The sequence below is a fragment of the Phlebotomus papatasi genome, chromosome 2 (genome assembly GCF_024763615.1).
Source record: "Phlebotomus papatasi isolate M1 chromosome 2, Ppap_2.1, whole genome shotgun sequence".
NCBI lineage: Eukaryota > Metazoa > Arthropoda > Insecta > Diptera > Psychodidae > Phlebotomus > Phlebotomus papatasi.
In genome coordinates, this window is record NC_077223.1 from 104617335 (window position 1) to 104641138 (window position 23804).

The following is a 23804-nucleotide window of genomic DNA, read 5'->3' on the forward strand; positions in this document are numbered from 1 at the left end:
AGGCAGGGATTTTGAGCGCTTTGGCCGCCAGAGCTTTCTCCAGAACCCTAAGCGTTCTTCCTAACGATCTATTCCCTACGACGATCCAACACGAACTAAGGGCCTTGACAGACTAGAGGATTAGCCGAGAGACGACTTAGCGTAATTATATTCGAAATAATGATTAAACCGTTTTTCTATCATTTTCCACTTAAACCGTCCCTCGGCTTAAGTCGTAAATGCGTCTAGGGCATAACTCTCAATACTAATCTTCTGTACGATACCCCTCCCGAAGGGTAACTTACAGGCTAGCACTAGGAATGCTCATACAGAAATCATTCATGGTACCCCGTCAAATAATTTCGTCAGATACAGTGGGTGTCAAAAGTTTGTTGCCTCATGTATGTTCGGGAAACCAGGTGCAAAAAATGATAGAAAAAATTACTTTTTAAAATTTTTCTTTTTGCAAATTAGTAGCCCGTTATCCGTAGATCTTATTTATATATTTCGAAAAAATTATAGCATTTTATTTCATATAAAAAATTATTGTTTTACAAAAGTTGGTCATTTTTGAAAAATCAAAAGTTTGTTGCCTCATTTGAAAAGTTACTCAAAAGGGTCAAAAACATGCAACTAACTTAAAATAAACTGACCATATTTTGAGTTTATGTCATTTGAGAGGCCAATGGTGCGTTTGGACATTTCTAAAGTTGTATATGATAAATACATGTGTTTAAAAGTGATAATAAATAACAAGAAATAATCTGTTTTTTGATAATTCATAAATTAGGTTAAAGTGGCATGTTAGACGGAGTTAAAAGGTGGAAAATCATTCAGAGATACTGCCGGAATGAATCTGCGTCGTTAATTGCAAAATTTTATAGAAAATCCCTAAAAGTTATACATAAAATATTCAAATATTATATTAATGAGGTACGAGTACATCTGAAAAACGCTACTGCTAGACCTAGGGTATCGACTCAGAAGGGTGATAACAGCATTGTAAGTATCTCTGATAGTGACCCAATGATGTCTGCTTCATAAATTAAAAAATAGTTGGTTACTGAAGGAACACAGGTCCCTACAGTTACAAAAACGAGCTCATATTGAAAGAAAATGGTAAGAATGTTTGGGTGGCTCTCAATATTCCATTGGTAAGCAAGACCAATCTGAATAAAAAATTGTAAATTTACTTGAAACATGTAAAACAAGTAAAACTACAATATTTTATCCAGATTAAACTAGCTAACCAATAGAATATTGAGAGCCACCCAAACATTCTTACTATTTTCTTTCAAAATGTGCTGATTTTGTAACTGTAGGGACCTGTGTTCCTTCAGTAACCAATTATCTTTTAATTTATGAAGCAAACATCATTAGGTCACTATCAGAGATACTTACAATGCTGTTATCACCCCTTCTGAGTCGATACTCTAGGTCTGTCAGTAGCGTTTTTCAGATTTACTCGTACCTCATTAATATAATATTTGAATATTTTATGTCTAACCTTTAGTGATTTTCTATAAAATTTGGCAATTAACGACGCAGATTCATTCCGACAGTATCTCTGGACGATTTCCCACTTTTTAACTTTTTGTAATTTGCTATTTTTAACCTAAATTATAAATTATCAAAAAACAGAGTATTTCTTGTTTTCTATAATCATTTTTATATACATATATTTACCATTGACAACTTTAAAAATGTACAAACTCACCATTTGCCTCTAAAATGACATAAACCCAAAATGTAACCGGTTTACATTAAGTTGGTTGCATGTTTTGATCATTTCAAATTAGTTTTTTAAATGTGGCAACAAACTTTTGATTTTTCAAAAATGACCAACTTTTGGAAAACAATTATTTTTGATATGAAATAAAATTAATTATTTTTTTTGAAAAATATAAATAATATCTACGGATTACAGGGAACTCATCTGCAAAAAGCAAAATTTGTAAAAGTAATTTTTTCTATAATTTTTTTCACTTGATTTTTCAAAAATGCATTAGGCAACAAACTATTGACACCCACTGTATCTTTAAGTTTTCTGCAGAAAATATCTACACCTCTGCCGAAAATCTGCCGAGAAATCTGTAGATATTCCTACGAATTTTATTTGAGCTTGGAAAATTCGTCAGAAATTTTTGTAGATTTTCTGATGAATCCTGCTGCACACTCTGACGAATTCCTGTAGATATTTTGCCGATTTTCTGTAGATTTTTTTCTACATTCCAGACTTTCCAGACAGCTGTGTTAGAAAAGATGGAATATTTTTCACTGAAGTTTGCAAAATTCAATAGAGTGATTCTTGGTGATATATCACAGTATTTATATAAAATAAAGAATTCTGCGACGTCGTGTTATAAGTAGAGAATAGTGAAGTGATAACATTAAACACAGTGTCGACCTAAATTTCGTGTTTTTGTTTCACTCGATCGGCGAATTTTAAGAAATTAGTATTTTTGCTCGCATCTTTGTAGTTATCTAAAATGTTTAATCGGTAATACTTGTTAAGCAGAGCATACCATTTGTAACTTCTACAGTTTCTTGATAAATCAACAATATTTTTGTTGAGACAATGGAGACTATGCAGATTTCCCATGCAGAAATTCTGCCGAGAATCTGCAGATTTTCGGAAGAATTTCTGCCGAAAATCTACAGATTTTCTGCGCAGAAATTCTGTCGAAAATCTACAGAATTCCTCTAAATGTACTAGAATATACCGTTACAATTCAAAAAACTTCAGAGTAAAATCGGCAGGTAGAGCAATGATTTGACGGGCGTATCTGTTACTGCGCGAAATGCTTCTATCGACAAATTCACGAAGCAGATGCCATCGGGCAATACCAATGACTATCTTGAAGAAAATCCGAAGATCTTGAAGAAGTTTGGGAATTCTAGGTACAGGGGGATTCTCATGCCTCATTGAGCTCATTGATCTAAGTTGCAAGACATAAAAGCTCAGCTTCTATAAATATGCAAAAAAAATACTGTTTTCAATATAGCCGCAGCTCAATGTAGCCCCACCTACTTCTATATGGAATAATATGAATTGTTCGAAGCTAGAGTGTGTGCGAAGCCTGTGAAAGCCTTCCTCTACTTCAGAGGTGTGCAAGAACGGTTTGAAACCGAAAAAACGTCAAATAAAACTTGTACAGTAGAGTCTCGCTATAGGCCATCGCTCTATAGTCCACAATTTATCGACCGTTGATTTCAAAACACTGATTTTAAGTTAGGTTATGTTTTTTAATATGCGACATGCATAATTATTTTAATATTTTTGGCAAACTTTATTAAGTAGTTGTGATAATTGTGATCCACAATGAAGAGAGCAAGGACAAGTACCACAATCGCAAAGAAAGTAGAAGCCGTCGAGCAATTTCAATACTAAAAATCGTTGATAATTTTAAAAAATTACATGGACTATAGTGCGACCTAAGTGTCAAATTTGAAACCAAATATGGACTATAGCGAGACTCTACTGTACGTCCATGGTCAAAACACTACTTGAACAAACTTATTTTGACGTTTATTCGGTTTCAAACGGTTCTTGCACACCCTGCTCTACTTCATCCAAAGATTAAGGAATAACATATTTCCCTATAAAATTAGCCAACTTTTGTTCTATGTAACACATGCAGATTTGTCAACAACCAAATCATGTTTTTTTGGTGAAGCATAAACCTAAATTGAAATTAACATGATCGGAATAGATGTTCACAAATTGATCTCGACGAACGCAACATCGAAAGCAAAGTCCGATGCTGGCAATTGTTGTCAATCATTCCTTTTGCTAATTGTCCGGTGCAGTAAGTTTTTGCTCCAAGTTTCTAAGATGAATGATAAATTGTGGGGCGAAATATGCCCAAGATCGCCTATTGTTCCCTCGGTACTCGATCGACATCAATTGCTGACAATATTTATTGGCGCCTTGTGCAGGTCAAAGTGGCAAATGGTGGCACTTGATTGCTAATTTATTGTTGAGATCAGCAAATAAATAAATGTCAGTAATCTTCAGCATCGTCCTCCTTCGTCTCTCGATCAATTTACCACGCAACTTAAGTAGTTTTATTAGTGCGGATACGCAGGAGAAAAAAAAGTAACACCTCTTGAATGAAGATGACTTAGAACAGAAAAAAAAAGTTCTCCAGTGAGACTTGTTAGAAGATTATGATAATGATTTTTAAGTGATGTTTAAATTAGCGCTAAATCTTATGTGTTGTGTCTCAATGTATCCGGTTGATAATGTTGGGTGTGATTAGGACTCTTTTTTTTTTGTATCTGCACCATTCCCCAAGAGAGACTCTTGCAATTAATCTGAAAGAAGCAGTGCAAGATCGAACAGGTTCCTTTTGAAGTGAAATAAATATTTTTCTTGCTCTCTGTGTGATTCAATAAAATATCCAATGACTTTTTTTTCTTGCTGCAAAAGCTATTCTATGGCAGAAAGCTCACGTGTTTGCTGAATAAGAATGAGATGACGATGGTTATTTTCTTCCTTGGGGCCGGGAAATGCTCATTAGTTGGTGACTGGATTACGCGCATACAGACGTATTAATTATTATTTGTGGCACCGCGGGCAAAAGCAGAATGTGACGGCCTTTTCTCATTCATAGTTTTAATGTGCAAGAAAACAGGGAGTTTCACATTAAAAAAACTTATCGCTACTTTTATATTCACTCTATTTTCAAATGACTTTGATAAGATATGGTAAGCAGAAAGTGCAGTGAAATTTAAGAGGCATTAAAATTGACAATAAAAATGAATCACTGAATAATTTATCAAAAGTAGTTTTTGGTAGTAATCGATCATACGATCACACCCTATTTGGCATTCATTGAATAAATTATAGACTACGAGCGAGAGAAAAAAGTGTCTTTAGCTGAGGCGCCTCTATAATAGTTGCAAAATAGCTTAATAGTCTTTGATAAGAAAATAAGTTGAGACCGAGCATGAGATTGGAGTGGCAAAATGTTTCTCGATTTCCGTTCTCATTTGATCGGATTATTATGCTCGAAGTCAAAGAGAATGAACTCTCGAAGTGATGAAAGCGACGATCTGATCTGTCGATTTCCAATTACCTAAGTAACATTTTCTCATCATCCTCTAGGGGGCGCATTTGGAAGTTTACAAACTTGACGTATCAAGAAAAGCGACGTCCTGTCAAGTATATGTCCGCTCGATATGCTCGTCCCGTCAAATCATTGCTCTACCTGCCGATTTTACTAGGAGGTTTTTTGAATTGTAACGGTATATTCTAGTACATTTAGAGAAAATCTGCAGATTTTCGCAGAAATTTTGCCTGAGAATCCGTAGATTTTCGGAAGAATTTTTTCTGCCGAAAATCTATAGATTTTCAGGCAGAAATTCTGCCGAAAATCTACAGATTTTCTATGAATACACTAGAATATATCGTTACAATTCAAAAAACCTCCGAGCAAAATCGGCTGGTAGAGTAATCATTTGACGGGTACCTTCGAATCGGTATAGAAAAAACCACCATCGGTGAGAGTTTTCAAATCGGGAAAGTTAGGGTAAAATTAGGTAATTTGGAACCATTTACAATTTAGAACACTTGAGATTTTCTCACTGTTTCAGACCGCAAAATAGAAGCAAAAGACGTTTAAGAAGAAAAGGAACAGATTTCTTCTTTTTGAATCTCTAAAATACTGAGAAAATCTCAAATGTCCCAAATTATAAGATGGTTCCAAATTACCCAATTTTGCCCTATTACTGAACGAGAAGAATCTTACCTACTTACGACCAATTTCATTACCACATGTAAATTACCCAATTTTGCCCTATTACTGAACGAGAAGAATCTTACCTACTTACGACCAATTCATTACCACATGTAAATTACTTGGTTTCATCATGTCGCCGTGAAGTAAATTTTAGGTAATGATAATAAAACTTGCGATCTGACGTTAATAACGAAATATTTAGGTAATTCTATAATCAGTCAGTGAAATAATTATGATATCTTTATAATAGTTTCACATTACTGAGATAAAGCATTTCGCGAAGCCTTTTTCACTTCACCATCTCATTTCCTGCAGTGATTTCTTCATTTTCTTTCAACAGCAATATCACCCATAAGCATTATTTTTTGTACCCTCGACAAACTTTCAATCACAAGCCGATAAATTCTATGTTTTTATGCTTTTTGTCTGACCCTCTCTCTTAACCTTTCATGAATGAATTTCTCTCTGTGAATTGATTGGGACTTGTGCTTGTGATCTCTTTAGTAGATGCTCGAGAAAAGACACCCCAAAAAATCTTTCAGAGTTTTCTCTGCAAAGGACAGAAAAAGGGATCTTCATAAATCACAGAAAACACGAAAAAAAAGTTATATCGTTTTTATGACTCAATGAACTCTCTCCACTATCCGTTTCACTCAAATCAATAATTATATCGCTAAAAGATGATTTGTGGATAATTTTTCTATTTGTTTTTCTCACATATCAACGTGCTTTTTTTGTGTGTGATCTATTGGGTCTCCTTTGGGCCGCATTTCGTAAACAAATGATAAATAATTTGGAGTGCGTGTGACTTGAAATCTCTCACAGAAAGACGAAAACCTAATATTGAATCATAAAGTTTTTTTTTGAAGGTTCAAACATTAATGACGACAGTTTTGAATTTCTCGAGCAAGACTTTTCTTATCGTGGTAATAGGAGCTATTGATAAACTACTCAGTGGTTGTTGACGCATTTTTGTGCTTTGCTTTGAAATTTCTAGCTAATTACGTTTCAATGTGTTTATTTTGGGTAAAACGTCGAAGTTCTCAAAAATAAGTCGAAAAGCAAGAGGAATTCTTTTTGTTATCCTCCTTGGGGGTCAGGTACTTTTTATGTTTCACTTTCTTGGAGGTAGAAATATATTTTTAAGGTACTTAAATTTGATTTTAGCTTAACTTATCTGAGAAAGTGATCTTTTTGCAGAAATTACCTCTTCGTTTTTAAAAGCAATTTTCTAGCAATAAATGACTCAAATTATTTCTGTACTTAACTAAATAAAAAGACTTGGTTGGCTTAAGGCTGAAACATATTAAGAAAGAATATTTGTATAGAAAAAAACATAGAAAAAACATAGAAAATCTTATTACATATATACTCGTCAAGTAATCGTATATAGGGCAAATGGGGCAACATAGAAATAGGGTTACAGTTCTGAAATATATCTAATATTGACCAACTTAATCAAGGAACATTTTTCAATTCAATTGAAGTACAATTTAAATGAATTTCCACTAAATTAGACTTACGAAATGTTTCAAAAGCACCATTTCTTTCGAGATAGAGAAAAATGGTTTATGATGAACATATTCATATTCATCATAAATATATCAAATTTTTGACTACCTAGTGAAAAAAAATCCGTTTCGGCACATTTTACCCCAATATCCCTTAATGGTGCTCATTTTTTTATTTTGCTAATAGGTTAATTAGTAAACTTTAAGGTTATATTCAACATAACCTCAAAAATTCAACGAAACTTCAAAAATTTATGCCCCTATACAAGAAATACTAAAAGAGCTGTATATAATACGGTACAGTAATTGGTTATGAATTACCTGTTTGCAAAGATAAAGAATAAATCCGGCGAAAAAGGATCCAGTTTCCTGATATCACTTCTTTATTTGATAGATAAAACAATACACCTCCTTTTCACAACTCTTCAAAAAGCTAATAATAATTAAATTCAAGGATAAATATAGATTTCCTAAAGTCCAACTTCAACTGATGCTCCACGAGGTTTTTGACAAGACTGACTGATGATGACTGACTTGACAAACTCTTTAGTACACAAAAAATGTCGTGCTAAAAAAATACTTCGGAAGATTTCCGCCAGAGCGTATGGTGTTCTTCACCAGTAATAAACATTGAGTTTTGATGTTTTGATTTAAAAACTTAGTTTTAAATATCCTAATTAATTACAATACCTCAGTGACAGCTTGTTCTATGAGGTAAAATAAGATAAAAAAATATCTTTAGATTTCTATATACTTTAAATAAATCACTCTTTAACTTTGATAAAATTTGTATATGTTAAGTGGCAGCACCTAACCAATTCTATGTTTTCCAAATTTTCTATGTTTCCTCGTACTCTTATTTGTATTTCGTATTTATAATTATTTTATTATATTTCGGTTCTTTATAATAAAAATGAATTAGTTGTCAACATAACTATCAGACATCTACTTATTGTGTGCTCTGACTGTTCTTCATTCGGACCATCCGGCAATAAGGCTGGGATGAGACATTATACTAAATATCCTTCCTAAGGTGAGAACCACAACAGTATAAAATCTAAGTTGTTTTTAAATAGGGATCCATTGATTTATTTCTTCTCGGAAAATCCAATTTATTATTAAATCAAATAATCTCCATTTTGTTCGACATCTTTCGTCCATTTTGATAACTATTTCATAATCCCATGACCGAAGAAGTTATCGTCGTTACTGGTAAAAAAAAACTTAACTAGCTCAGTCAAGTTGTCTCTTTAAGACAGTTTTGTATCATCAAGTAAATTTTGCAAATGCCGAAAAAGGTATTAATCGCTTGATCAAGCTGTCGGAGCTTTTGTTTGATCGCCTGCTTCAATCTGGTCAGTTCTTGACAATAGAGGTCCGAATTGAGCTTTTAGCAATTTGGCAGCAGCTTATATTGGATGATTCCCTTCCTATTCCACCAAACACAGTGAAAAGCTTTTTTGACCATTAATCCGTGATTGGCGATCCTTTGGGCCGGCTCAACACGTTTGGACCACGATTTTTCCGACTTTGTTTCGATTTTTCATCGCCAATAACAATTCGTTGACATCAATTCAGTCTAAAAGGTTCTTTTGTAACAATTCGTATGGTACCTATACACCTAACTTCTTCTTGAAGCCAGCCTTATGCAAATAGTTTTGAACTATTTTCTTACCAATCCTCAGTTTTTAGACAATAGAATAAGTCCTCATGTGTTAATAGGCCAATTATTCCACGAACCAGTGACAAATTCATAAAAATTTGATGAAATTGACCATCAAACATTCAAAAATTGACACACCGCACCGGTAGAATCGAGGAACTCGGTCGAGTGAGGGTACTTTACCTTAAATTTTAATATAATCACGTTATTGTTTTTGAACTAGTGTTCTCAAATTAAATTTGGCAGATATAGGTTTTACAGAAATTTTGTTCGCATAAGTAATAGGTCTCAGCTCAGAAAATCATAACGGTGAAAATCTTCTTCTCAGGTTTATTCCCAGATTAGGGGAGCCCGAGGCAGAGTTGGCTAGTAAATGAAATATTTTGGAATCCTTTGGGTAGTTTGCATTCCAGAATCATGAGTTAAAAGGAAATATTTTCGTTTTAGGAACTTTTTTTGCAATTTACGCTCCCGGATAACAAATTGAAAAATAAATTCCTGGATTTCAAGCTGCTGGGACTAAATGGAGGGCCTTCAATTAAACTTTCCAAATCAAACTCCGCAGATTTCACAGATTTTCAATTTTAAAAGGTTTATAGATTCCCCAGAAAAGCTTTGTAAGTCATTATGAGGAGACCTCGACTTCGGGGCAGACCTATAGGTCAAGGTGGCTGAATAAAACTTAAGATATTTCCTTGGAACGCATAGGATCGATTACTCACATCATCCTGAATTGGCGGATTAGGCCTGCGAAGTTTATCACTGCAATTACTAGCGTTTTAAGGTTATATTTTTTTGAAATGTTACATTAATCCATCTCTTTCCAAAATGGTTAAAATTTGCCCATCATACTCTATTTAAATTTCCACTCTACAGCCAGATGTCACTACTTTCGCCCAAAAATGCCTTTATTAAGGACTTGATAAGTACTTATTAAGGACTTTTTTTATGTTCAAGGAAAAAGATCTTATCCATAATTTTTCCGAGTGCACTTCGCCTATTCGTCACCTAAAGTGGACATAAGCAAAGTACATTTCAAAATGACGATACAAAACAAACATCAAAAACTTTATCATAATTCTTACAGTGATAATAATACTAACATAATATTGTTTTTTTTCTGAAATGAAATTTTTCTTTGCAGACAAGTTCAAATTATTTACCGACTTACTGACGCTTTTGGAGTTGTCTTCCAAATTTCCATGTAAAATTCACGTGGAAAACGCATTGGAGTGCCTCAAAAGCTCTTTCTTGCTTCATCTTTCCCGCGAGAGAATTTTTGTGAATGGAAAAGTCCTGGAATGCAGTGAATGGAAGCATCGTGAGAGAGTGTCAATCACTGGAAATGCCAGGTAAGAAGCTTTTTTTTTGCTCTCTCAGTCTGATGAGACTGAATTCTCTCTCTCTCACTCGGCGTGTGAGAAAATTGGAAAGAGGGGAATTTTCGTGTGAATTTCGTGCGATAGTCTGTCAATTTTCGTTGAGAATCCCCTGTCCGATTGGTGAAGGGGCGGAGTCTCGATGTTCTGGGTATAAAAGAGCATGTGGGGGATTTTGTATCGTCATTTGAAGTGGAAGAGCCGTCGTGAGCATTTCAGCGCAAATTCGGGATTAATCGCTTGTTCTCTTGAAGATCAGTTATTCCAAAATTAAATCGTGTGAGATCATTTCGGGAATCCCTGCAAATTTTTGGTGTGATTGTGCGATAAGTTCTCTGAGGAATAATACTTAAAAGAGAGGTACTAAAAAAAAGTGAAAGAAATAAAAGTGACTCTGTGACTGAATTCAGGAAGAACATCATTTTGGTGATTAAATTGGAGAAATCGTGACGAATTGCAAATTTTGCAAGCTTGTAGAAAAACTCAAAAGTTTATAAATCTTGGATACTGTGTGCTAAGTTTAGGCTTCAACTAACAATAAAAAAAAAAATATGAAGGCAATCACTGCTGTATGTTCAACGGGGGCATCGGTGCCGGGAATATCGAGTGGTCGAGTGTCGAGGCATCGTGATGGTGAAAATGCAGAAATTCAGATGTATCTGTCGAAACTGAAGGATCTGGTGCCTTTTATGCCCAAGAATAGGAAATTGTCAAAATTAGAGGTGATCCAGCACGTTATCGACTACATTTGTGATCTCCAGAGTGCACTGGAAATGCATCCGGCTGTGAATACATTCGATGCTGCTGCAGCACTCAATCAACCCACCACGAAACACTCAACACCAGTCAGCCCAAGACAGCCACTCGGTGTCCGGCCGAGTCCAAATACAATCCTCCACACCACCGGAACATCATCCATCAGTGAGACACATCCAGTCACTTCAAATCCTGCAATCACGGTAAGTTTAAGTTTAAGTCTCAAATGTGCGGTCTTTTTGGGAAACGGCGCCTTTTGTGGTCAACCGGTCTATCCTCTTTATTCGGCTTGATTGGAATTGAAATTAAAATTCTTTCACAAGGGACCCAAGCGACCCAAGGGACTATAGTTTCGTTTGATCCGATAGTGTGATGAATCGGTCACCGGTTTCATTCCCTCTTTTTCAAGGTAATCGGACAAGAACAATTCTAAGTGCAAATTCAAAGTTATGAAGCCGATCGAAAATCTTTTCGAATATCTTCTAAAAATTTGATGTTATTGACAAGGCGTAGGATGTTCAAGGCTTAGGGCCTTGACAGACATAAGGATTATCCGAGAGACAGCTTAACGTAACTATATTAGAAATAATGGTTAACATACGTTTCCATCATTTTCCACTAAGTCGTCTCTCGGCTTAAGCCGTAATGCCAGCTTCAGACTGGAGGTTTAGCCCAGTTCCCGAAGGTCTTAAAAATCTAAATAACAAGCGATTTTATTGATTTTTCAAAATCTATTGGATAATTTGCCTTTAATATCCAATTGTAAACAACAATTTCCTAAAAAAAATTTGCCTAATAAGGAATTAGAGGAGTTAAGCCAGATAGCTAAAGCCTTAGGTCTGAAGCCCGTATAAGTGTGTCTAGGGTATTAGGGTCCTAAATCAAACAAGGTTTGCCCAATTTTTCGGCTTTTCTTCATTTTGAATATTTTCGGCGATTCAATGTTTGCTACTCCAGAAATTCTTTTCCAAATACCTTCTAACCGACAAAGGCCCCTTAAAGAGTCTTTTAATCCAAAAGCTGGCCCTATGAAGAAGGGTCATCATTTAACTCTGTATGGCTCGGTCGGATTCGATTCAAGTCCCTCCTATTCTCTATTATCCGAATCGAAATTAAGCAAGGGGTAACTAATTGCGGGAAACTCGAGCCAAGTCAGCTAGGGAAGTCAAGGAACCTACAGGGAAATCGAGGAACCCATCCGTTTTTTAAGGAACCTGGATTACTTGGTGAACCCAAGACACCTATACTTGTTTCAATACCCCGGAGAACTCGTGAAATCCACAGGGAACAAGGGTGATTCATACATTTTTTAGAGAAACTGGAGAACCTATACATTTTTTAAGGAACTCGGGGAGCTCACATACTTTATCAGGGAACCCATAGGGTCGGAGGAACGTCTGTTCGACAGGGAACCCTTATTGACACTTTTGTCAAAATGTTGAAAATTATTTAATGTATCTAGTAAAATATAAGTAATATAACGTTTTTTCTGTAAAATACGTCTTATTATAAACAGAGATGTTCAAATTTCATATCCCAAATGGTACAGAGTAGGGTGTCAATAGGTGCTGACACGAGTTCTTAAAGTGTCAATAGACGTTCATTTCACCCTACACGGGGAATCCATAATTTTTTCAGGTAGCCTGGGAATTTGTAGAACGCGTAAGGAACCCGGGGAACCCATAAATTTTTTCACGAAAAACACCGGGAACTCGGGAAACCCACGGGGAATGTGGGGACCATATACTTTTTTCAAGGAATCTGAGAAACCCATACAATTTTTTCAGGGTACCTTTGAAACATATATTTTTTCAGGGAACCCACGGAGTACTCGAGGAAAATTAAGATATTTGTTAAGTATCAAGTTCCCAGACCACGCTAGTTTTCTCTAATTATTTTACGAGTTGGTGGTCCCTAAAACATAAACTTACGTTTCAATTCATGTGTCGAAACGCTTTACATAGCAAAATTTCAAACTCATTCCGCCAGGTAGCGCTCATGTTTCCAACAATATTGAAATTGGAAAATGCAAAGTTTACTTCTGGCAAGCCTGATTTACCGTGCGTCTTACCTTTTCTTGGAATCCCTCGATTAGCGAACCTCTTGATTTTTTAAAACAAACCAAGAACGATCTCTTTCGTAGTGGTTTATTTATTAAAAACTTTTCTTATTTGACACTTAGCTGTGGTTGTCATTACCCAATCAAAGTAGCTGATCAACGTCGATTATCCCATCTGTCATTTATAGTTCATTTGTCGTCCGTACTCGTTTATCCCTAACACAACGATGCGTTAATTATACGGGCTTCAGACCTAAGGCTTAGCTATATGGCTTAACTTCTCTAATATCTTATCAGTCAAGATTTTTTGGAAAATTTTGACATAGGATTGGTTTATTAAGGGCAAATGACCTATTACATTTAAAAAAAAAAATCAATAAAATCGGTTGCTGTTTGAGGTTTTGAGACCCTCAGGAACTGGGCTAAACCTCTAGTCTGAAGACGGTCTTACATCATGAATCTTCTTAATAACGAATTGCAATGAAGGAGACCGTTAAGTTGAAAAGCTCCTTCAACTTAAACTTTCTCGCAAAAGCGTGTGAGCACCTTTTCTAATTGATCTTGTACCTTATTCTTTAGTGGTCCTTCAAGGACTCACATACAACGAAAAAATGAACCCAACGTTTTGTTAATTTCTTCGTGAATCTTCTTAATAACGAATTGCAATGAAGCAGACTGATGAGTTGAAAAACTCCTTCACTAAAAATTTATTCTAAAAGGTGTGTGAACACCTTAATAATTGATCTTGTAATTTATCCTTCGACGGCCCTTCGGTAAACAATGCGTATGACGTTACCTTCATGGTCAACCGTTCTCAATTCTTTCTGAACATTCCCCTAAAGAGTTACTTATTTATTTTAAATCCACATAAATTTCCATTCGATTCTTCCACAATCAATCTCCGTGATTTTCCCAAGACTGGACGGTCATATAATACCTTTTGAGAGAAAAAAAAAGAGTTAAAGAGAGACTCACGGCAGAAGTGGCACAGAAAAATACTTTGTGAGGTTTTTGGGTTGGTTTAGCTGTTGTGTGTGCGATTTCAATGTGAAAATTGAACACCTGCGAGAATTTGAAAAATTGTAATGTGTGAATAGCGCAATTCGACCATCAAATGGTCTTTGTTCACGATTTTGTTAAACTGTTGTCTTCTTTTTTTTTTTTTTTAAATATAAACGCTCAACTATTTTGGCATCAAGATGAAAAATTTCACTGATAGTCTCCAATTCGTCTCTGACGGATGTTGATTAATAAACAGATGTGATCACGATCTTTAGGGCAGTCAATCAAGGAAAGTTTCTATGGGGTGATCTGAAATGGACGGTCGTTATCTTGAATTGGGAAAATGCACTATATAACTATATATCCAAGAGACCGAATTATCTCTTGAAATTCCCAAGTGTGATAATCTTTCTTGGTTTTCTCAGCGTTTCTTTTTTTGTTTGAATTGTTGTGTATTCTGCTCAGTAGAATGTTTCTACGGCGTGATTTTGGCTGAAGCTCTGTAGGCAAGAGTATGTGTTTTATTTGTGAAGCAAAAGGAGAACACGTGCACTTATTTCTGTAACTGCGCGACAAACACACAAATTACCATGATAGAGGCACTAAAGCAGAATAGACCCAGAGAGAGAGGCAGCAAAATGTGAGAGATTGAGTGAGAATGATTGTGATCAGGGCCGGCAGCTTTTTTTTCTGGCCAGACTCTTATGTACCACATGCAAGTCTGAAGACGATCACTCAAGCGCGCAAACCCATGGAAAAAAAAAATAATAGAGCATAGAGTTTTGATATACTTTTAAGTAGTTGACATGTAATCACATACTTCTCATAGATTTTCCTAATTTGTCACATTTGAAAGAATCATTCCGAGTATCCGTCAAGATCGCGGATTTATGATTGTGAAGAAAAAAAACAATCTCTCTGACGTAGCACAATCCACTCTGAGTTCCAATGATTCTACGTTTTTTGCTACCTTTTCACCTTTTCCTTCAATTCCAATTACAATGCAAAAGTGATTTCCCGCATTTCATTGTTGGCTGGCTGTTTTTTTGCATATTTAATCAATTTCCATTCGTCAAAAATCAAATAGAAAGTTTTCACTGTTCATGTGTTGGCAAAATACGAGAGAGTTTCAGATTCAATTTACCTTTTGGTATGTACTACAATTTCAGAAGGGGGATAATGTATACTAAATAGGAAAGCAAAACAAACAAAAAAAGATCAATGATGAGCTTGTTCCCAGTTTTTGTTGATGAGAATCTTTACAATCTCATTTGATACTGATGAAATAGGCTGTTATGCCCCCTACGTTTGTGAAAAACGGTTTGAATTCGACTTAAGGCATCAAGAATTTAATTAGCTTTACTTCGGATCAAGAAAACTGTAACGAGGGACAACCGTTCGGATCGATGGATGATGGACAACCAATCGGCCGCCCACTCCTTTTATAAGGATTGTTATATCATTGATCTTCTCGGGTACGAATAACAAGGGCAACACGAAATTGTAACGAAATAAGCAATTTAACTCTTGATGAAAATCATAAGGTTGGTTACCAACGCTAAGACGGCGGTGGCCGCTATCACACAAACATTGAATTCTTTGTACACCTATATCTCTGTCTAAATTTTTGCTTTCAAGAGCTCTAGCTCAAAAGCAGTACTTGAAAATAAATAAAATAAAAAAATAAAAAAATAAGTTGATATCACTTCTCGTTATATCCGATCAGGTTGGACCCTATCGTACGATGGAAAAGCAATTATATCGCTTGTTGTTTCTTTTCCAATGAACAGATCCGATCATATCGTACGGTGGACGACCGATCGGTTCCCTGTTCCTTTTATAAGGATTATCGTTTGCTTGATCTTCTTCTCGTGTTTGACTAACAAGGGTTAAACAAAAGAATGATGATTTAACTATGTTTACCCTTGGTGAAAACCACATGGCGATATCGCTTTCCGATCGACCAATCGGTTTTCTGTTCCCGGATTGTCGATTCCTTGATATTTTCATGTTCGACTAATAAGGGTAACTCCGATAACACAAAATTATGTTGGTTTAAATAATTTAATCCTTGTGATAACTCTTTCCGTTTCTCTTCTGGGACTGGACCAGTTCCGATTAGGTTAGACCCTCTGTAAATTTTGCATCCGTTGTTATCTTCTTTATCTTTAGGGTTTACATTAACGAGTGTCATATGAACTTATAACGTTCTAAAGAGTTTTACCCAAGACGAAAACCCCAAGAGGAAATCTCTTACTGTTTCCTTCCCAAGTACAACGGAAAGTCGGTCAACCGAATGTCAATTCTATAACAGTCATCGCTTTTTTGATCTTCGTATCTTGCTCCAGGGTCTTACAGATTACTTTGCTTCTCTTTATGGAGACATAAAGGGATCTCACCTAATTTCCCCTACAAGGCCTTTACATAAATCTGCCCAAGAAGCTCTAAATTCAAGCAATCACGTGGATCATCCGTAAGGTCGCCGTTTTATTGGCCCATTTCATCTCCATCCCCGGGTGATGCTTTCTTTAAAAAAAAAGGCCTGTAGATGGTGAGTGAAAGATTTGTATGATGGTGAAATGTCTTGATTGCAATCACGATGCTTTCTTGCCCAAGAAGTAAAACACACAAGTGTTCAAAATGTTTCTCCAGCGAATGGGGAGATTCGACCAAATGGAAAAATCTGACGTGATTTTATCTTTGGGAGAAATATATGGCAAGCAGCAAATAATGAGAAATTTGCGCAAGTACTTTTTCTTTCCCAAGATTTGTTGGTCTTTTTTTGCGTTCTTTTTCGTCTTTTGTTTTTTTCTTCATGGGGATTTACTTATTTTTTTTTTATTGCAAAAGTGTGGAAAAAGAAATATAAACTTAGCAATTGCTCGGAGAGAGAAAATCGTCGTGCAAATGATTATTTTTTTGCTGAAAAATTATGCAAAATAGACGAATGAGGGAAGAAAAAGCACGAAATTGTTTATTGAATAACTCGATACACTCGGAAAAATTGAAGGGAATTCTTGTTAAAATTCTGAATGGGCATGTAGAATGTGCCGGAATTAAGGATCAATGAGTATTCCGTTGGTCCTTCGAGCTGCCAAGACATCTTGTGCGTTACTAGTTTCCTCAGATTCCTGAAATTTCCAAACGTTCTCTGTTGGTTACTTAGATCTTTCGAATTCCCCAGATTACTTAGGATTCCGAGATACCAAGCGTTCCTGTATGTTCTTCGGGCTTCTCGGTTTGCTCGGGTTTTTCATAGATCCTTCAAATTCCCAAGCGTTCTCTATTTGTTCCCTTCGGATTCCTCGGATCTCCCAGAAAACCTTAGGTTCCTTAGGTTCTACGAGTTCTTTGGATCTTCCCTCGATCTCTGACTGAGAGTTACCAAAATATTTAGGATTCCTTGGACTTCTTGGATTGTTCGGGTTCCTAAGTGTTCTCTGGCTTTCGTAGACACTTCGGATCCCTTGTATTTTTCACCGAAATCTTAAGATTCACGGGATATAATACGTTCCCGTATATTCCTGAAGTTTTTACAAAATCTTCGGGTTCTTCATAAGTTTTTCATACCGTAAGTATGATGCCTGTCCCCTGTGGATGAATTTGAAACCCTCTGTTCGTAAGCTTTTGTTTATTTCTGGAAAAACTTACGAACAGGGGGGTGTCAATGTCACCCGCATTTACGGTATATTTCTCAGAGACCCAAGCGTTCTCTGACGGCTACCAAAATATCCAGATTTTCTGGTATACCAAGAGTTGTGAGTTCGGGATCACAGTTTCCGGATTTTTCCGGATCTCCTTCGGAAATCTTAGGTTCGTCATATTATAATGCGTTCCCGTATGTTCCGCAGGTACTAGGGGCTTCTCGGATACACTATGAGTTTCTTATGAATTCCTTAGGTTGCGAAGAGTTACCTGTTTGTTCCCTAAGTTCCACAGATACATAGGATACCTTGGATCTCTCTCGAGTATCTTGGTTTTCTTGTGAATGTGATTGAACAGACTTCTGTATGCTTGGTAACGTAATCCCAAGAAATTTTGTGTTTTGCATAGAGAACGACAATTAGAACCAACCCAAAAATTTAACCCAAATTGAGACAGAACCTAGGCTTGAACTGGAGGCCTTTCGCTATCTAGGCGAATGCTCTACCAACTGAGCACTGGCTCTAATTGTCTTTGCCACTAATCTCAACCAATTGCCATGTGCACTTCAACTCGTTTTCGACTCACTACGAGCCTTGAGAACGGTATCATGCGTACAATTGAACCAGTAGCCCATGTTTCCTTGGGTTTTCCGTTTTACAAAACGTTCTCGTATATTTTTTCAGATTCTTTGGTATTTTCGGGTTAATCATGGGTTATCCGTGTGTTTCCAAACGTTCTCTGTTTGTTCCCTGTGTAGCACAGGCACTTCTGAATCCACGGATCTCTCTCGGATTGCATGGGTTAGGGCCTTGACATACATGAGAATTAGCCGAGAGACGCCTTAGCCTAGTAATATTAGAAATAATGCTTAAACTACATTTCCAATATTACTACTAAGTCTACTACTAAGTCGTCTCTTGGCTTAAGTCGTAAGTGTGTCTAGGGCATTACTCGTATTACAAGGTGCTCGAAGCGTTCTCTATGAGTGTTTCTAGGGAACCTTAGGTTCCCAAACGTTTTTCAATCACCCTGTGTCAAAATCAATGATTGCTCCTTATTTCAAAGGCTTCTTTCGGGATCCCACTTCTGAAATGTCAGATTTAGGGTTGCACGATGCAACTTTAAACATTAACCGTTGATGCTCCTGTGCAAAAAAATTGAATGTCTGATTCATAACAAAAATATGAGTTCCTTTCAGTTTTTTTTCGTATTTCTTCATTGTGCATTTCTGTATTTCTCAAGACTTATCTAAGTTGCATGACTCTAAAATGAACACTTGATAAAAATTCTGACTGAATAATCTTTCGGGGAAAATTTTCATGGAATGTCGAAAGACTGTACAACAAAACTCTGATAGCTTCATTTTCTATTGTTTTGTTGACTTCTCACACATTCACCAAACTGCACAAGTGAATTTTCTCACTGACTTGGGTTGTTTGTTGAATTTTCACACGCAGCGAATGAGGTCACTTCATTATCAAAAAAAAAAAACAACAGCGCAAAACGAGCCTTAAAACCGCCAGTAGCTAGTTGGGAAAATGCACGAGAAAAACCTAGACTAGTTCCACGTGAGATTCTCCACAAGTTTTGCACGGAATTTCATGGATTTCAATTTGTTTTTTTTTTTGCATGTGTGTCTCATAAAATTTCTTTTTCCACCCAGCCATAAACATATTTTAATGTTTTTGCGGCTGATGTCTCGTCTCTGCACAGAAGTTGACAATGTTGTGACCTAAATTGTGTTGTTGCTCGAGATAAATTTCTGATTGAGGAAAATCTGAAGTTGGAGTAAAAGAAAGCTAAAAAAAAAGAAGTGAGGTCGCAAAAAAAAAATGAGCACTCACGAAACAGTCAGCAATTAATGTTTCAAATTTATGCAAACAAATTTGCTATGAATCACACTCAACATAAATCGAATTAGTAGTTTTATGCGAGCAAATGAACCTTAGTTAAGAGAGAGAATTGAAAGATTGTGGGTGATTTATCGTGGCGGATATTTCTAAATTGGTATCTTCCTCCTCTCTCTCTCTTGCTATTCATGCTGGAGGATCACAATGGAATGCTCTGAACAATTGGTGGGATCTGTTTTTTTTTTTTCGAGAGAATTGCTGGTGATTTTTGGTGGAGGATGAGACAATTCAATAGAGTCTCTCCACCACGTGCATGTTTATGGTGTGCTCAACGAGCGTATCCGGGACACGATGGCTGGGTGTGCAAGATCATTTGTGTGACTGATTGACTGTTGCAATTGCTCTGGGGAATATTCATAGAATGTGCTTTGGGGAGTGTTTTCAGAGAGAGAGAAAGGTTTTTCATTTGGGGAATTTGGATGAGAAGCGTCCGGGTAAAGAGGTCCACTTAATGGGAATTGATTGATAAAAGTGGCGGTTTTAATTTGAATCAAAGTCATATCTTCTTCTTGACGTCAGCGCCACAGTGATTCCACGAAATTGCTATGCTCTGAAAAATTTTCTAAGATTCTACCTGGGGGGTGGCATTAGCTCTAAAAAATGCGACCAGTTTTAGTGTAAATTTTTTCCTGTTTTCGTACACATTTCACGAGATATCTTCAAAACTACGTAGATTGCCAATTTGGGGTTTTCGGTTGCGTTTTCGTTATTAAATTGGCTTTTATTTTGTATTAGTACTTTTTGCTAATTCATTCTACAATGACAGAAAACAGCTAATAAACTCAAAAGTTTTTTCGGCGCGCTATAAACATAGGAAATGTCATGCCCCTGGATTCTACAGTTAATCCCAAAATATTCGAGTGGTCCCAAAATATTTAATACACAGTAATAGGCTACACAGTTCCTCGATATTCTGCTAATTGGAACAGAATATTACTGATAAAAATTCCTTACAATGAGAGGGACTTTTGACAGCTGTTACCCGGATAACCCACCTGTCAAATCATTGCTCTACCTGCCGATTTTACTCTGAGGTTTTTTGAATTGTAACGGTATATTCTAGTACATTTAGAGGAATTCTGTAGATTTTCGGCAGAAATTCTTGCGAAAATCTGCAGATTCTCGGCAGAATTTCTGCATAGGAAATCTGCATAGTCTCCATTGTCTCAACAAAAATATTGTTGATTTATCAAGAAACTGTAGAAGTTACAAAGAAAATGGTATGCTCTGCTTAACAAGCATTTCCGATTAAACATTTTAGACGAGTAAAAAGATTCAAGCAAAAATGCAAATTTCTTAAAAATCGCCCATGAAATGATACAAAAACACGAAATTTAGGTCGACACTCTGCTTAAAGTTTTCACTTCACAATTCTCTACTTATAACACGACGTCGCAGAATTCTTTATTTTATATAAACACTGTGAAATCACCAAGAATCACTCTATTGAATTTTGCAAACTTCAGTGAAAAATATTCCATCTTTTCTGACATAGCTGTCTGGAAAGTCTAGAATGTAGAAAAATCTACAGAAAATCGGCAAAATATCTACAGAAATTCGTCAGAGTATGCACTAGGATTCGTCAGAAAATCTGAAAAAATTTCTGACGAATTTTGTCCCAAGACCAAATAAAATTTGTAGGAATATCTACAGATTTCTCGGCAGATTTTCGGCAGAGGTGTAGATATTTTCTGCAGAAATCTTAAAGATATCTGACGAAATTATTTGACGGACAGAGCTCCAATGCACTACTTTTTTTCAATATTTGTTTTTGAAAATTATTTCACTTAAAATTTATGAATAATGAAGTATTTTGTGTCATATCTAAAGCCTTATTTGGCGTACATATAGAGAAATTTTCAGCTGTCCACAGCCAATAGAAGTGGGATTGAATTCAATGTCTGATTTTAATCCAAAATATGCCCTAAAAATTTCGTAAATTTTACATAATTTGAATTTTAGAAAATATTTATTATGAAGAAATTAAATATAATTCCATTTTGGGATTGTTTTTATCCCAATCCCATTTTAAATTTCATTTTGGGACTGATTTGGTTCGGCTCTGATATTGATTCTATGCCCTTGTGGGATTGATTTTATCAATTTTTTTATTGGTTTCGTCTCATTTTGGGACAGATTCAGATCTATTCTGTGATTGATTTTATGTATCATTATAAATTATTTTATCTTATTGTGGGATTCATTTTATCCCTATTTTTATTGCTTTTGTCCCATTTTGAGACTGATTCGGTTCTCTGATGTGGGATTGACTTTGTCCCTGTTGCTATTCCTATCTATTTAGTGTTTGATTATATTCCAAAGTGGGATTCATTTAATCTCATTCTATTTTATTCTATAATGGTCTACGCCATTTGTGGAATTGATTTTGTTTCCTTTATGTTATTAATTCCGATTCATTTAATATTTGATTATATTCAATTTGTGGGATTCATTTTATCATCCCATATACTTATTGCTTTTATCTAATTTTGGGACTGATTCTGTTTTATTCTGTAATTGATTTTATCTCATTCTATTATTCGGGTCCATTTAGTTTTTGATCAAATTCCATAGTGGGATTCATTTTAACCCATTTTGGGACTGATTCTGTTTTTTCTGTAATTGATTTAATCCTATTCTGGGATTGATATTGTCTGATCTTCTTTAGTTCCGTTGTGGGATGCATTTTTTTCCAATTTTTAATTGGTTTTATCTTTCTTCTGTGATTTATTTTATCTCATTGTGGAATTGATTTTATCTCATTTTACTGATAATTCCGTTCCTTTTAGTGTTTTATTGTATCCCATTGTGGAAGTGATCTTATTTCATTTTGGGATTGGTTTTATTATCTTCTGAGCTTTATTTCTATTCCATTTTTTATTTTATTGTATTTAGTTTTGTAATAGGATTGAGGATATTTCATTTTGGGATTGATTTTATGGTATTGTGGGATTCATTTTATTTCAATTTCTTATTGCTTTCATCTCATTGTGAGACTAATATTTTGCTCGTGTATATGGCGCATCGAGTTTCTTAGAGGACTTTTGAATTCAAATGTGACAGTTGGGAATTTTAAAATTGAATAACCGACAAATTTATTCATCAAATGGATTAAAAATTAAGCGCCAGTAGCCCAAATTGATCAAGATCGTAAACAATAAATTAATTTTTCCTCGAAGCAACACATTCTTATTGATTTTTTTCTCTCTCTTCTATCTTTACAGACACCAACAGAAAAACCCGTGAGCAGTGATCGAATGGATCTATGTTAGGAATAAAATCGTCTTATGTAATATTGTTGTGTGTAAATAATAATAATAATAATAATAATGTGTAACCTAGAGACTGGAGACGATCACACAACCGTTCAGCGCGAGAGAAAATTAACATTAAAGTCGAATAACATTGTGTAGATTTCTCAAAGAATATTTTTGAGGGGGATTAAAAAAAACTGTCATCGTCTCCTGGGCTGACAAGATAAGAAAGCGAGCAATGCAATTGTAAGAAATGCTTAATTACACAAGCAAGAGAGCTACACAAAGAATTTTTTTTTAATTATTCTATATAATGGACTTGAATAGATTTTAGCGATTTTATGTTAGTTTTTGATTGTATAAATAATGGATGAAGAAAATATTAAAAAAAATGTTCTGTGATCGTAGATTATTTTGTACAAAGTGTAGATTACAAGATGAAGTAAAAAATACATTTTATCTCTATTAACCTACAGAAATATTTTCTTTAAAAAATACAAAAAAACTGAAGAAAAAACAAATTTAAGATGGACTCTAATGCCCAACGTTTCTCATAACTTTTATTTGTACACATGTTTTCAAAATTTTCTATGAGAGAGAGCGAGATGACTAGATCTAGATCTCACTCACTCTCATTGAAATGTCAAAAACATGTTTACAAAACAAAAGTTATTGTGCGTTCGGCATAAACAGAGCAAATGGAGCAAATGCATTAATTTAATTTACACGAAAAAAAAATAAGAAAAGTTTTCTTTCTATCCACATTTCACCACCTTTAAAATTTTCCCCAACAAAGATAGTTGTCGGCAGTAAATTATTTTTCACCCGTGACTTAATGTTTCTTGACGTTTAAATAGCAATTTAATTTTTAAGTAGAAAATTAATAATTACACAAATGAGAC

At 35.3% G+C, this 23804-nt stretch overlaps 1 protein-coding gene and 1 long non-coding RNA gene across 2 annotated transcripts in view; both read left to right on the top strand.

Annotated features, from left to right (window-relative positions):
• The window catches only part of LOC129800598 (uncharacterized), a 132961-nt gene that overhangs the window by 30461 nt on the left and 78696 nt on the right, over positions 1-23804 (top strand). Inside the window, exon 3 of the long non-coding RNA XR_008751637.1 lies at positions 10042-10249. This is a non-coding gene — a long non-coding RNA (uncharacterized LOC129800598). The remainder of the gene's footprint in view (positions 1-10041; positions 10250-23804) is intronic.
• LOC129800596 (protein extra-macrochaetae) lies at positions 10208-23629 on the top strand. Its single transcript, XM_055845093.1, has 2 exons — positions 10208-11235; positions 22873-23629. Exons 1-2 carry the CDS (start codon positions 10828-10830, stop codon positions 22918-22920), a joined length of 456 nt encoding a protein of 151 aa, XP_055701068.1. The 5' UTR covers positions 10208-10827; the 3' UTR covers positions 22921-23629.

Bases quoted from the DNA above. Each gene is read 5' to 3' on its own strand.
- LOC129800596 (XM_055845093.1), top strand. From the start codon at position 10,828: ATGAAGGCAATCACTGCTGTATGTTCAACGGGGGCATCGGTGCCGGGA. The intron at 11,236-22,872 runs GTAAGTTTAAGT...CTATCTTTACAG, and splicing joins CTTCAAATCCTGCAATCACG to ACACCAACAGAAAAACCCGT.